Genomic DNA, 15,580 nt, shown 5'->3' with positions numbered 1-15,580 from the left:
TAATTTTATTACATGCTTAAAAAATTATGAAGACTGTAATTCTTATAGAATAAATTTTATATGTAATGTAATTATAAATAGTTTAATAAAATAAAAAAAATATTTTATATAAAGTATTATTTATTTCATGATATAATAGAAGTAATTAAATCTATAATAGTTAAATTTAAAATCATCAATATTAATATATATTTTTAAAAATTATTTTATAACTTTAATTTCAAAAGTTTTTTTAACCAAACACATTAAATTATTTTTTCTTTAACTTCAATTTTAACCACAGTTTTAACCAAACATCTATTTTTTCAAACCAACTTCAATTAAAAGTACTTTTTACAAAATAAATTTTTTCAAACCGCAACCACAACATCTACCGCAACACCAAACACACCCGAAATCTCGGATTTTGTTGATAGTTGAAATCTCTTTTAATTTCTTTTTTGAATTTAATATATAATTTTTTTCTAGAAAATAAATCAATAGGTAGTTCTTTTAGAACTAGTTTATCAAAACACTCCATGTAGCAATTTAATTGCCTTAAGTATGGTTTTTATACTTGTACATGAGTTTAACAAGATGACAATATTTATCAATTTCACAAATATAATTGGAGCCTTCAAATTTTAGAAAGCTTTCAACAAGAGTGAGAAGAATATTAATTCAAATCATAAAATATATAAAGTCTATTTGTCATCCATTTAGAAGATATCCACTGAATAAATTTTATTCTCTTCTCTTTTAGAGCTGAGACTATAATCTCAACAAAAATATTACTAAGATGATTATATCTCAAAAGACAATAAAATGTATTATGATTAATGACTAGGAATGTAAGTTTTTTATATATGAATTAAATTATTCACAATAACAATATTTTTCTTTCTTCGAGTGATATTCTGGATAACAACCTTATAACCTTTCAAGGATAAGATAAACTCAGTCTTTCTAGTATGTTTGTATAATTTATCTGGTAAGGAATCAACCTAGTCCCCCTAATATAATTGTATATATTACCTTGGAAGAGATGGATCTAAAGTTTCCTTAATGAGATTGCACAACTCTCAAAGGACAGGATTGACAAGATATCTCTTCAGGAAACGACCTATACAACCTTTCAAGGATGAGACAAACTCAATCTCTATAGTGCAATTGCACAGTTATCTTAAAAGAGATCAATTAAGTCTTTCTAGTATGATTGTACAAGTTACCTTGAAAGGGATGGATCTAAAATCTTCTTAGTGTGATTGTACAACTCTTCAAGGATGAGATTAATATGACATCTCTCCTGGAAAATGATCACAGCTTTTGAAGGATGAGATAGACTCTATCTCTCTAATGCGATTGTGCAATTGACTTTAGAATAGATAAACTCAGTTTCCCTAGTGCAATGATATAAGTTGTCTTGGAATGGATGGATTTGAAGCGTAAAGACGGATCTAAAACCTTCTTAATACAATTGCACAATTATTAAAATAGAGGATTGAGATGACATTTCTTTGAGGCAACGACTTCATAACCTTTCAAGGATGAGATAGACTTAGTATCACTTAGTATCACTAACACGATTGCATAATTTAACTTGGAAGGGATCAACTTAATCTCTATAATGTAATTGTACAAATTACCTTAGAAGGGATAGATCTGAAATCTCTCTAATATGATTACACAACACTCCAAGAACAGACTTAATATGACATCTTTTAGGGGAAACAACTTCATAACCTTCCAAGAATTAGGTAAACTACATTGACAATGATGTTTTCTTTAAGGACAACAACATTAATCCCCCTTCTTGCCTAGCAACTTTTCAAAAATCCACTATAGATTCATCCAGATTGATAAGAATATACTTGCAACCAAGATATCCTCTTTGTTCCAGGTAGGGGGAAATCCTTCTAAATCTTGATTTAAGTTAAACAATTCAAAATCTCAAATTTAATAAATATTTTTCTAAGTGTGGAGTGTTGGACCATGTAAATTTCTAATAATTTTCTAAGGGTTTTTGAATCCTATATAGAATTTTTAATGTGTGCATTAGACCCATAAAAAGTTTCAAAGCTTTTTCTAAGGATCTTAAATCCTACATAGAATATTTGTTATAACCATGATTTTATACATATGAGTAAATAGATAAATGTATAAGATTCAGAATTTTATAAAAATAAAAATGTTATAAAGATAAACCCTACAAAAGCAAAGGTATGTACATTAACAAGGAGAGAGGGAGAAAGAAGACTTAAATATCTTGTAACATCCCACTGTATTTAGGTATAAATTCCATATAATAAATTCAAAAATAGTGTAATTTTTTTAATCATGATTTGAGAAGCTATCAAAATTTTAGCAATCTCTCCCCTATACTGGAAGATCCCGAGTAATCAACTAAACCTATTATACTTCAATAAATAATCAATTCACATTCTAATCATTATCCAATCTTTTTGGACTTATTACATCACAACTTATTCTATTATACTTTAATAAACAATCAATTCACCTTTTAATTGTTATTCAATCTTCTTGAAATTAACACATCAAAATTCATTTCATCATATCAATCATATTTTGTATCACGCATTTAACTATTATATGAATTAAATTAAGATTCATCCATAAAATAATCAAAATATAACATGATATAATTTAAATTAAGTATCATTTAACCACTATGTTCACAATTAATGCAAACATTATCAAGGAAAAACTCTACATTAGTAACAATGGATTTAACTAATATTTAAATTCCAACATCTTATAAAAATTATTAGCATAATAATAATTACATTAAAATAATTAACATGCAAGTATCATCCCAAAATCACATAAAATATACAACATCAATTATGTTATTATAAAATACAAAACACAGGGGCTTTGTAATCTACTAATCCCGATAAAGTTGTAAGGACTCTAAAATCATTTTATATGATAATTAATTAATTAATATAACATAATGTTTTTTTCTCAATACAATATAATGAATTTGCTAAATAACTAAAATATAAACTTTCATTATTAAGTACATAAATCCCTCAAACCTTCCAAACATTTGCTTGTTAACCTAAACTTGGATAAAAAATCCTTATTCAAGGTATCTAGTTTCACAGCCCAGAATAGAGCACTAGTTCTTATACTAAGAACTAGTCATCCAACCCAAAACATGACATTACCTTTTAAATCAAGAACTAAACATCTAGTGTAGAACATGATCTTAGTTATTAAACCAAGAATTAATCATTTAATCCTGAATAGGGCAACAATTTCAACTAATTTTTGTTTAACAATAAATTATTATGTAGTTGTGTTAATTGTTTAACAATATCATTGACATTCAACTTAATGAGTGAGGATGATTGTTTCACCGAGATGAGTATGGAGTTCCTTCTTTATATGTCATGTTTAAATCCAAGTAATTCTTTTTCTATTTTTAATAAGAAAAAAGCTTATTCACCTTACTTATTTTTATCTTAATAAATTATCTATAGTGAATCTTATGATACTTAATGACCAACTTAATACATATATTATTGATTTTACACAATGATAAAAAATTCTTTGATATTAAAGGTATTGCTAGTCTTGAAGAGAGTTTTTTAATTAACATTTATACTTATAAAATTATTATTATTTCTACTAGTTGCAATTGCTGTAGTGATGAGAATTTTTTTTGCTATGCGTATTATCAAGAATAAATTACGAAATAGGATGAGAAATAAGTGAATAAATGACAATTTAGTTATATATATTGAGAAAAACATTTTTGATGAGAGTGATAATAAAATCATTATGAAATGGTTTCAAAATATAAAAACTTAAAGAGAACTATTATAATATAAGTTTTTTTATTTTAAACATATTTTTAAATTAATTTTGATTGATATGAATTAATACACATGTTTGAAATAGATTTTTTTATATAAATACATGTCCACATGATATCAAGCATTTATTATTAATTTGTCTTCTTATTTAAAAATAAATGGCTTCTCCGTTATAATGGATATGGATTTGCTTTTCATTGCATTTCTTCACACATGTAAAATATATGAGAAAATTTCAAAATTAATTTAAGGAATAATTTTATAAAAATATTAAGATTAAAAAAATTAAAAAAAGAAAAATTAAATAAATAAAAAACAGAGCTAACTATTCAAAAGATACAAACACTTTAGTTTGATTTTTAAGGTCTTGGTGTATGCATTATTCGATCCTATAGTACATTAATTTTATATTTTAATTTTAAACTTTATTTTACTATATTTTAATATTTTATTGTTGAGCGATGAGAGAGAAGATAAAATAAAAAAAAATTTTACAGTACAATTAATTGCTGCACTGATTTATCTGGTTGTTTTAATATATTTTATAATCATAATATTTGTGTGGGAGTAAATGGTCCCAAACGTACAGCGACAGTAACGGGACATGGACTTGACGACGACGAGGACGTATGTCATCGTCCCCGAAGAGTACAAATTACAAAAGAGATATGACGCAAAGATTTTAGAATCTTTCTAAAACATAGTACAAAGCAGCAACCCCCCGACACAAATAAGGATCGAGGAAATGGTTTTTTCGTCATTTTCTTATTTAATTTAATTTTATAAGATAAAATTTTAAATTATAATAAAAAATAAATTTAAAAATAAAAAGATTAAAATAAAAAACATGAAAAAAATACATGACCAAACTCAATATTTTTAAAATTTTTATATAAATCTAAAAATTAATTTTTCATTTTTTAATTTAAAAAACAAAGAAAATTACAAGAAAATAATAGAGGGAAAAGAAAATTATTGTTCAGTAACAATCGTACCATAAAAAAAGGATGGCAAAAGTTAAAATTTATATGTTATTAAATTTATACTGAGTTAGTTTTTATTTATTTATTTTAACAGTTAAGATAGTTGTATATCCAAGCAAAAATGTAGCAGTAACTATGGTGGTAGTAAAATGAAGACAAGGAACAGAGTAGTAGGCGAAAATTTGTCTGGTTGCAGGGCAGGTGATCATGACAAAATTACTGTAATTCATCAAAAAGCTTTTCCCTGCACTTTCGTTCAGTCATCTCAAGAGAAAGAATTGCCAGCCTTTCTTGCTGATCTCTCTGTCTCTCAATCACCATATACAAAACCTTGCTCAAGTATATCCTCTCTCTGTCAATCCACTTTTAATCCTTGATTATTTTAATAATAATTTTATCCGTTGTGTAAGATATGTTTCCTATGTTGAATTTGCTTTGAACTCAGTCTGACTGTTTTGCTGATTCTCTCTCTCCCTCTCTCTCGTCAAAGCTAAAAGCTTGCTTCTTCTTATTACTACAAGGAACTTTTTTTAGTCTAATTCTTTTTGAAAAAAGATCCAATCTTCGCTTTTTAATAGGTTGGTTCTTGTAAAATTTGATTTGGTTTTTGTTTTTAGAGGTGGGAATTTGTAAAGTTGGCAAGAAATTTGAGTTCTTTTGAGTTTCTTGAACTTCAGCTACAGTTCTTTTATTTTTTATTTTCTTTTAAGATTCTTTTTTGTTTTTAAATTCAGTTTTTATTTGTTAATTATTAACTATAAAGTATTCATACAGGGGCTTATATAAGCAGTCATTGATTGACTACTGAGCTGTTTCTGGTCTAAATTCCACTTCCGTTGGCGTGTTGGTTGCTCTGGGAGCGGTTGAACTTGAGGTTAATTCACTGAAATTTTGATTTGGTTGTCTTTACTGTTTGTTTCGTAATTGGTGAAGACATTTTTATGTTCTTTGTTTTCCCACTTCAAATTTTCAACTTGGATTCTTGTTTTTTGTTTCACCTCCTCTTTCTGGGTTTTATTTCTGGTCAGATTTTGATTATGTTTTAGCAATCTGATCCATTCCTTGTAGTGGTAAATTGACTACTAGGAAGGGTGTTTTCTAGCTTCTCATTGGTTACTATCACTTTAGATTAGTTTGCTTACTTTCTTATTAGGTTCTTGTTGTAGATCTTTTCTGCATGGTTTTGTTTTTTTGTCTATCATGCAGTAAGTTTCTTGTGTTCACATTGCATGTCATTTTTATTTTTTGTTGTTTCTTTGTAACGGTTGATTCGCTATACGCAATCTCCCCCTTGTGATGAGGGCAATTTTAATTTGCAATTGAGCTATACTTTATGGAAGGCTTTTTGATTGGGATGGTAAAAATTTGCAGTCTTCCTATACACGAGACTTCCGATGATAAAATAAGTGGTCGTGGGTTGTTAATCAATTACGAAAGTACTTGAAGCTTGAAAAATGTATTTTCAGTTTGTGAAAGCAAGTTGTGGGAGTGATTATGTTATTTGTAATGTGCAGCAGCATAAAGACTAAGAAAAAAAGTTCATTTCAGTTTTTGATTGTTGTAATTTCCAGAATATGCAATGAAAACCTTAAAATTATCCAGACCCTGCCAAGTGTTGACCATTTCAGATCACAAAGTTTGACCTGGGGATATGCTCAATAAATTCCATGTTTGTTGAAATTTATGACTGTTATTGATCTGGCACTTACACTTTCTTGTGCATTTTAGGAAGTGTTAAAAGTTTGCAAATTTCAAGGATAAGAACATTGAACCCATAAACAAAGCATGAGTCAACCTAAAATTAAGCGTAGGGTGGGTAAGTATGAAATGGGAAGAACAATCGGTGAAGGAACATTTGCAAAAGTAAAGTTTGCAAGGAATTCTGAGACAGGGGAACCTGTGGCTCTGAAGATTCTCGATAAAGAGAAGGTTCTCAAACACAAAATGGCTGAACAGGTCTGGTTAGTCGTTTCTGTTTTTGTAAAATTGTTTTTTTCTCACTGCTTTACACGTCTCAAGAGAAACTGATACAATATGCATTCTCTATGTATGTTTTTCAATTACTTTCTCCTGCACTTCTGAAAGCTTTCGTCCTATTTCCCCCCTTTCAGGCCTAGGAAATTCTTTTATTATATATATATGCTACCACCAGTAAAGGTGTTCCAATATTGTCAGAAGAGCTTTAAATGATCCCTTTAGATTTCTAAAAATGTTGCTTGTGTTCTTCCAGATCAAGCGGGAGGTAGCGACAATGAAGCGTATCAAGCATCCAAATGTTGTTCGATTATATGAGGTTTCTCTTTTAGTTTTCAGCATTGCTATAATATGTATGCGTTTTGTAATGTGGTGCACCATGTTACCAAATGTACCCTACAAGCTGTTAGTAATATCTGTAAAATTAGTCCTCCTTTACATCCTTTTCTGCCAAAAGTGAGCAATGTCAGATTCTCTGGTTGTTTTCTTAAATGCTTTTGGCTAAAACTATGGAGTAATTTTTCTCAGTATCCTGTTATCCCTATTTTATCATATAAGTTTTAAGTTCTAGCATCACTTGGAAGAATGGAGGAAGGATTGTCTATATAGAAATAGTGACCAAGTAGAGCATGTTTGTAAAAGTTATCTGAAATGACATTTAATTTGTGGAATAATTGTTTGGTTTGACCATGGAATCCTTTTGCATATTCTAGCCTCAATCTATTAAACTGTATTTTAAAAGTCAGTAGCAGTCTTAATTCTATGTTATTTAAAATACTATTTGATATAAATATTCATCTAAGCTTTATAAGAAAAAAATTGTGATTTTCAGGTGATGGGAAGCAAGACAAAGATATTTATTGTTTTGGAGTTTGTTACCGGGGGAGAGCTTTTTGACAAAATTGTAAGTTGTGTTATTGTTCATCAAACTTATAATGTTCTCTAGTTTATCCTTGATAGAGTTTGGTAATTACATATTGGATGCTATTACAACTACTAGAAATTTATTACACACCTGTTAAGGCCAGTCCTGCGTTTTGTCTCCTTATCATTGACAATTGCTATCTTAGTATAATTGTCAGTGCTTGTTTTGCTTTCAATAATGCAAACCTGTGGTGATTGGAGCAACAATTTGAAGAACTGGAAGTTTCTTTTGCTTGTGTATGTTCTCATACCAATTATGGAGCATTTTTTTGCATGTAATATTTTCTGCTTTAATTCTATGAAGGTAAACCATGGACGGATGAGAGAAGATGAAGCTCGGGGATATTTCCACCAGCTTATCAATGCAGTCGATTATTGTCACAGTAGGGGGGTTTTTCACAGAGACCTTAAGGTACTACTTTAATCACCCTGTAACTTGTAAATCAGTGTCTTATGTATATATTTTGTTCATGACAGGATCCATAAGGGGATAAAGCTGTTGTTCTCACCTGATAAACTTCATTCTCTTCTTGCTTTTTATTGGGTGTCACAGCCAGAAAATTTGTTGTTGGATGCGTATGGGAACCTCAAAGTTTCAGATTTCGGATTGAGTGCATTGTCCCAACAAGTCAGGGTAACTACCATCAAATCTTCATTGCAGTTCAAGTCTTAATAAACATTAAAGCCAGTTAAATCCCATTATGATTAGTGTCAATTTCATGGTTTCAAAATAATCACCTTAATAAAAGCAGGTTAGGCTGTAATAGACTTTTTTTCTTTCAATCATACCCTTTTATAGCTTAGGTAGAAGAAATTAGGCTTGAAATTATGGTCAAAATACAAAATTTAAAGATAGAGAACTAACATGTAAAACACAAAGAAAATCTATAGCTAACCACGCATTATCAATAATTTTCATTTTGGTCAAAAAGTACATTTTCTTCATTTTCCTTGAGCTAGAGAGAAGAGAGAGAAACTCGCATGAAAATGGTGAGGAGAGATAAAGTGGTTGGTTGACACTGATTTCAGCCACTAAAAAGATTGATATTGATGTCAAAGGTTTTCATTATGAGTTCCAGTGTGATATTCTTTGGCCTTTACCTTGGCTGAAATAGTAGATCTCGACTTTGAGCTTAGGAAGTTTTATAAATTCAGGTTGATTTTTAATTTTTCAACTCATTTTTGTGTTATTCGATGCATTAAATGAGTTTATTTATGTCTTTAGGGTGTTAGGTGTTTTCAGGTAAAAAATAGTTGAAAAATGGAATTTTAGGCCAAAAAATCATCTCCCTTGATTTTCCAGCCATCTTTGTGGTGGCTGGATTCTGGGAAGAAGATGACACATTGTCTATTGTTGCAAATAATATGTCATCTGATTATTTTTTTAAAAAAAGAAGAAAGAAAATTTTTTATTGGCCTAGGCATGTGGGCCTGCCTCAAGCCTATGCACCCGGCATTTTTTGTAACAAGCTTAGCCAAGCTGAGCCAATCATACCTGTGCATCGTAGCTCTCTTTTTATTGGCCCTTTGGATTATTTTTTTCCCTTTATTTTTTTTTCTTTTAATTTTTCATTTTTTTTTCAATTCCATCTTTTAATGTTGGGTTTTTATTGATTTTTATCCTTTAGTATTAGGTTGATATTAATTTAGTTTTTGTATTTTTTATTATATAATAAAATAAAAAATAAATTCAACACAATGGAAGTCTATAACTCGGATTGTGGATTTGATGGGTTGACTAGGGTTAACTTGACCCGTTAATTTTTTTTTCATTTGAATTTTTTTTCTTTGGAACTGCCATGTCAACAAGGTCATGTTGGGACAGCCACACAACTAAATTTAAAACATAGATTAAACAAAGAGTTGGGTAGGGGGATTTTAAGTTTGAACCATTGTACTGAGTTTAATGCCAAAAATTTTCCTATTATCTAGATATTATATTTTTATGTTTTAAAAAAAATTGGTCTAAGCTGCAATGATAGTGCATGAAATAACCTAGTATGAACTATTGCCTTACAATTATGAAGTTCAAAATGCATTTTTTTGTTCTCTGTTTATTGGCTTGTATCATCGTGGATTTTTTTTTTTTGAATGGAAATAATATGTTTTTCATTCATTTAAGTCCATTATGTGATTCTTGCGAGGAAAGCTTTGTTTCTTACTAACATGTTTATTTCGGAGGATGATGGCTTGCTTCATACAACTTGTGGAACTCCAAATTATGTTGCTCCTGAGGTTTGGATGAATATTCATGCCATATTTCCTAACCATTTATGTTACCTTTTAAGCCTATGGCGCTTTTTTACCTCTAATTATTTTTGGTACTGCTGTTTAGGTTCTTAATGATAGAGGTTATGATGGGGCTACTGCAGATTTGTGGTCATGTGGAGTGATACTTTTTGTATTGCTAGCAGGGTACTTGCCTTTTGATGATTCTAATCTTATGAACCTGTATAAAAAAGTGAGCATTTTACTTGGTAGAACTGTTCTCTCCTTTCCCCTGTCCTCTGGTTTTCACTTTTACTTTTGCCATATGCAGATTTCAGCAGCTGAATTTACTTGCCCCCCTTGGCTCTCTTTTGGTGCCATGAAATTGATAACTCGAATTTTGGATCCCAACCCTATGACTGTAAGTAGTTATGCTTTATTATCATTCCCTGCTTGGATGCATTTTCTGCATCTTAGAACGGAGTAAAAAAGAAAGGATTTCTACATTAACTAGTGGTGGGCCACTATTCTTTTTAAAAAGTAAGTGAATCAAAATGAATCTCAGAAAATGATATACGATGAATCACTGCAAACAATGGCAAGTGCATTTTAAGTTATGTTTATTCGTTTTCATCACAGTTGGCACAAGGAATAGCTGCTCTGATACTTTTGCCTCATTAGATCCCAATGCTGTCATGATATTGTTTGTTGGACAATGGAGCCTATCCAGTTATCATGCTAATTTCTCTCATCTAATTTTAAATAGAACATAATGTAAAGGCTTCCCTCTGGGCATGTGAATGTTGTATAACTGAGATTGGATCTTCTAGAGATTTGGTCAGGTAGCAGAATCGGAACACTGAAAGATTGTTACTGCAGTGGATATCATTAGGATGCCTGGACAACTTCTCTAACCTGCAAGTGGTGTGTATAGAGTGCCATGATGTTTACATTACCTAGGTCGAATCTTGCTTCTTATTCTATGTGTACTGCTGATGCATGTGAAGCTTAATCTGTTAGACCTGCTTTTGTAAGTATGATAAACAAGTCTGGGCTTAAAATACTTATATTGGCAACCAAACATTAAAAAATTAACATTAATCAAAATTTTATATTGTTTTATAATTTTCTCAATTTACTATTTGTTTTTAATTTCAGCGTATCACCGTATCTGAAATCCTGGTAGATGAATGGTTCAAGAAAGGTTATAAGACTCCTGTGTTTGAAGAGAAAGAGGACACCAACTTGGATGATGTTGAAGCTGTTTTTAAGGACTCAGAAGTGAGTTTAAGATGATTATTTTGTATTTGTACCAGAACAAAAAAAAAGCACAATTTGAATAAACTGTAACAATTTATTGTACTTCTTGACAATATTGTTTCTTAATGCATACTGTTGTCTTTGAAACAGGAAAACCATGTAACAGAGAAAAAGGAAGAAGAGCAACCAACAGCTATGAATGCGTTTGAGTTAATTTCAATGTCTAAAGGGCTAAATCTTGGGAATTTGTTTGATGGAGAACAGGTTTGTTTTCTGAAAAGCCTTTCTTTTATGTTATATCTTGAAAGTCTGAATTGCTGTATTCCTGTTGGATAATGCATGTCCTAATGCTAGTACAAAAAATATTGGCTTCCTGCTTCTGTGGAAGTAAGAGATGATGGTGACAAATTGTTGTTGTGTCTGCTTGGTTGTCAAACTGTATGTTTGTCCTTATTTCCCTTGTCATTTGAATATTTCAGAGATTTATCAACTTGTAAAATCAATGAAGGAATCAATGATACATATGATACATGTTATCACCCATGAAGGGATTATTCAATGTTTTAGAGTATTAAACAATCCAGGATCTCTTACTGCAATAAGACTCTAGTTCTGTCCATATGTTTATTATTCAAGTCGTAAACAAGAAAATAGTTCATTTAGAGATATCCAGCTTTGTCAATTACTGTGAGAGATTATATTGGACTGTGAAATTAGAAGTCCCTGTTATGAAAACAGTATTTATTCTGCATTATCAAAAAAGTCCTTGTCTACCTAACAGCATCTGCGGGGTTCAAATGAGGATGTTGTTTGTAGGTGATAGACCCACATGATAGGTTTATAATGTCACATTTATTAGGATTTCATTAAATACTGAAACTTGTGTGTTCGTGATTATGCGACTTGCTGCAGGAATTTAAGAGGGAAACAAGGTTCACGTCTAAATGCCCTGCCAATGAAATAATTCACAAGATTGAAGAAGCTGCAAAGCCCCTTGGTTTTGATGTCCACAAGAAAAACTACAAGGTAACAAATGCATGAAATATTCGTTATTCATTTGGCTAAAGTAAAAGGGCCTGATGTGGTGATGCTTAAATTTATCCTTGTCTTTCTCAGATGAGGCTTGAGAATGTGAAGGCTGGGAGAAAGGGAAACCTTAATGTCGCTACCGAGGTCTGTGACAATCTTGAAATGAAACTTACTAATACTGCCAAAGTCAAGTTCATTGCCATTTTGTGGTGTTAATTCACTGTTTTGTACTTTTCTATCAGATATTTCAAATGGCCCCCTCGCTTCATATGGTTGAAGTGCGTAAAGCAAAAGGAGACACTTTGGAGTTCCATAAGGCACAGTTTCCTTCTCTTCCTTTTCATTTAATTCATCCATTTACATTTCAATCTCTTTAAATGAAATACTACTCAACGACCAATTCATACATACATGATTTGTCACTATAATTATATAGATAAGATATTGGCAATGCCCTTAGATGATTCTACTGCAATGGTAGCTGTTGCTTAACCAGAACAGTTGCTGTTTGTCATCTGATGTTCAAGTTACATATGATTATATTTTCGTCTTTCTTGGTTCCTTTACTTCTGCAGTTCTACAAAAAACTTTCAACCTGCCTTGACGATGTCGTCTGGAAAACTGAGGAGGACATGCAAGAAATGAAGTAAAAGTTGTTCCAATTTTGACGTTTGGTAGCAATGCAAATGTGCCATACTTGTTCTGCACCTTCATTCCCCTTGTTTTTTAATCGTTTTCCTGGAAATATTTTCTCAGTTCCTTAGAATTAGGCGGACATGGCTTCTCCAGTTGTTTCCTTGTTATTAATGTTGGGAAACACGGATGATCCTCGTAGTCTTGTTTATTTATCTTCAATAGGAATTTCATCGGGTGGTTCGTTTTCCTCTTCGATAGGGAGATTTCTAGTAAATGAAAGCACTGTATATGCTCTCTCATATTATTAATTCTGCTTCTTCTTTTTTCAAAGATTATTCTCAGAAAAAGGTTGTGTTTATGATTGTTTCCCCTCTCCGTTAGTTTCTTGATTCTCTAGTGCTGTTCTGAAGTTCTAAAGTGCAAGGTTTTACCTTTCAGAGTTTCGAGCCATCGAGTTTCAATGTTTCAGAACTAGCCTAAGGGGGCAGCATGTAAATTATCTTTCATGTTGTTGTGATTTTGTTCCCCCTTTATTTGGAGTGAAATGTGCGACTTTAATCAGTATTATCACTGGGATATGCTTTTAAGTTAATTTCTAACATAAAAAATTGCCTGTGAGTATTTTTTTAGTATAATGAAAATGAAATTTGAAAAATTAATACGTGTTTAATAAAATAAAATAAAATTTATATGAGCTTATAAATTATAAAAGAGTTTTTCATGCTAAATAATGCATTATTTGTTTGCTGTAAAATGCTATTTTAGAAATCTTTTTCTTGTGTAAAAAATTGGTTAACATAAATTACTTTCTGATAAAAAAAATATAAAATGTAAGTTTTAGATGGAATAAAGTGTTTAATTTAAAAGAGTGAAAAACCCTTTCCAGGAAGGATTTAAAAACTAAAGTGATATTATATTTTATTATTTCTATATATTAAAAAACAATAATTTATATTAACAAAATACTTCAGAATATACTATTATTAGAAAATAATAAATTGCTAATATATTTATATAGAAAATAATATATTAGGGCATAATAATATACGATGTAAAAGCATATTAATTTGTTATATTAGGTTATATTAATATACAATATAAAAAGTATATTAATATATAATACTTCAATTTAGATAACACTAGGTTATTGACTTGTGTTCTGGGTTGAGTTAAATTTTTTTTGAATAAAAAAATAATATTTAAATATTATTAATATGTTTTTCTAATAAAAAATTTAATTATGTAGGAGTTTACTCAATGTGTCTTAGTTAATTTTATAAGTTTAAAAGTAATATAAACAACCTTAATTTTATAGGTTCAAAAGTAATATAAACAATCTATAAAGCTTGACTCAAATATTTTTTCAAGATTGATTATATAATTACATAAATAGTAAATTAAAATAAATTATGAATTAATAATCAATATAATATTAAAGGATAAAACTGATAAGAAAATAAATTAAAGAAAAAGATCTAGAAAAGCAATCTAAGTTAATTTATAAAAAATAAATCAAAATAAATTATAAAATTTAATTCTTAATCAACTAAATATTGAAGAATGATATTGAAAAAAAAACATAAAAACAACCTGGTCAATTCGCCAAACTCATGATATGATACTGAGGTAACTTTGTAGAAAAAATAGAAAAAGTACTTGATTTTACCCGGGCTAACCTACCAAATTAATGACTCTGATCATGAGACTAAGATCAAAATAAATTATTAAACTTAATTTCTAATCATTTTTGTTGAATCTAATATTGAACAACAAAATTTATAAAAATTTTAATTAAAAAATGATGCAAAGTTAAATTAACCTATATTAACTCATTAAACATTATTTTTTAGTCATGAGGCCGGGATAATATAATAAAATACAAACCAAAATAAATCATGAAACCTAATTTTTAATCAAATACAATATTAAATAATAAAATTAAAAAAAAATCGATTGAAAAAAAAAATCTAAGTCAATTAGGTTAATCTGTCAAACTCTCAACCTAGATCATGAAACAAAGACAACCCAATAAAAAGAACATAAATCAAATCACGAGATTGAGATAATCTTTTAGAAAGAAAAAATAACTTGATTTAACCAAGATTAAAATGTCAAAACCCGCAACGTTAATTATGAGACCAAAACATCCACTTATAAAGAAAATTAAAATAGATTATAAAAATCAATTTCCAACCGATTCAAAGTTGAATGATGAAATAAAAAACATCAATTGAAAAAAAAAACGTAAAAAAATTCAAGTCAACTTGGGTTAACCCGTTAAGTATTATTTTTGGGTATTAATAACTTAATAAAAAACAAACAAAATAGATTATGAGCCTAATTTTCAATTAATTCAATATTAAATGATAAAAAAAATAATTAAAAAAATTTAAGTTAACTAAGTTAATTTGCTGAACTTACAATCTATATCATGAGAGTGAGATAACCCAATAAAAAATAAATCTACTATTAAATGATATATTTTAAAAAAAAAAATAAATAAATCTACTATTAAATGATATATTTTTTTTTAAAAAAATTGATTGAAATAAAAAAGAAAAAAGAAAAACAAATGGTTATTCTAATGAACAATGCTTTGTGAAGAAGAGTACAATAAAAACTCCTCGTTCTTTATTATTTTTGTTAATTGTTAGAAAATATATTCAAATACAAAACATGTTATATCATATAAATTGTGTTGTAGAATTAGGATATTATAGAAAATAAATTTATTTTTCAATATTC

The 15,580-nt window shown here is 29.2% G+C and overlaps 1 protein-coding gene across 6 annotated transcripts in view; it reads left to right on the top strand.

Moving 5' to 3' along the window:
- Positions 1-13,199, top strand: part of LOC105137836 (CBL-interacting protein kinase 32-like) — a 22,227-nt gene extending 9,028 nt beyond the window's left edge. Inside the window, exons 2-17 of one of the 6 annotated variants that reach the window (XM_011043731.1) lie at positions 5,042-5,143; positions 5,579-5,678; positions 6,533-6,760; positions 7,035-7,097; positions 7,611-7,682; positions 8,007-8,114; positions 8,256-8,336; positions 9,884-9,937; positions 10,038-10,163; positions 10,242-10,331; positions 11,069-11,191; positions 11,321-11,434; positions 12,083-12,196; positions 12,287-12,343; positions 12,442-12,516; positions 12,775-13,199. In XM_011043731.1, coding sequence (XP_011042033.1) covers positions 6,590-6,760; positions 7,035-7,097; positions 7,611-7,682; positions 8,007-8,114; positions 8,256-8,336; positions 9,884-9,937; positions 10,038-10,163; positions 10,242-10,331; positions 11,069-11,191; positions 11,321-11,434; positions 12,083-12,196; positions 12,287-12,343; positions 12,442-12,516; positions 12,775-12,849 — 1,323 coding nt within the window. In that variant the 5' untranslated portion in view covers positions 5,042-5,143; positions 5,579-5,678; positions 6,533-6,589 and the 3' untranslated portion in view covers positions 12,850-13,199. Of the gene's footprint in view, positions 1-5,041; positions 5,210-5,284; positions 5,383-5,578; positions 5,679-6,532; positions 6,761-7,034; positions 7,098-7,610; positions 7,683-8,006; positions 8,115-8,255; positions 8,337-9,883; positions 9,938-10,037; positions 10,164-10,241; positions 10,332-11,068; positions 11,192-11,320; positions 11,435-12,079; positions 12,197-12,286; positions 12,344-12,441; positions 12,517-12,774 lie in introns of those variants that run through there. The other 5 variants (XM_011043727.1, XM_011043728.1, XM_011043730.1 and 2 more) reach the window with 5 other exon arrangements.
- The last annotated feature ends 2,381 nt before the right edge of the window (positions 13,200-15,580 follow it).

Source organism: Populus euphratica, unplaced genomic scaffold (assembly GCF_000495115.2).
Source record: "Populus euphratica unplaced genomic scaffold, PopEup_1.0 scaffold71.1, whole genome shotgun sequence".
Taxonomy (NCBI): Eukaryota; Viridiplantae; Streptophyta; class Magnoliopsida; order Malpighiales; family Salicaceae; genus Populus; species Populus euphratica.
The sequence above is the reverse complement of the archived record's forward strand: the minus strand, read 5'-3'. Positions and strand labels throughout refer to the sequence as shown.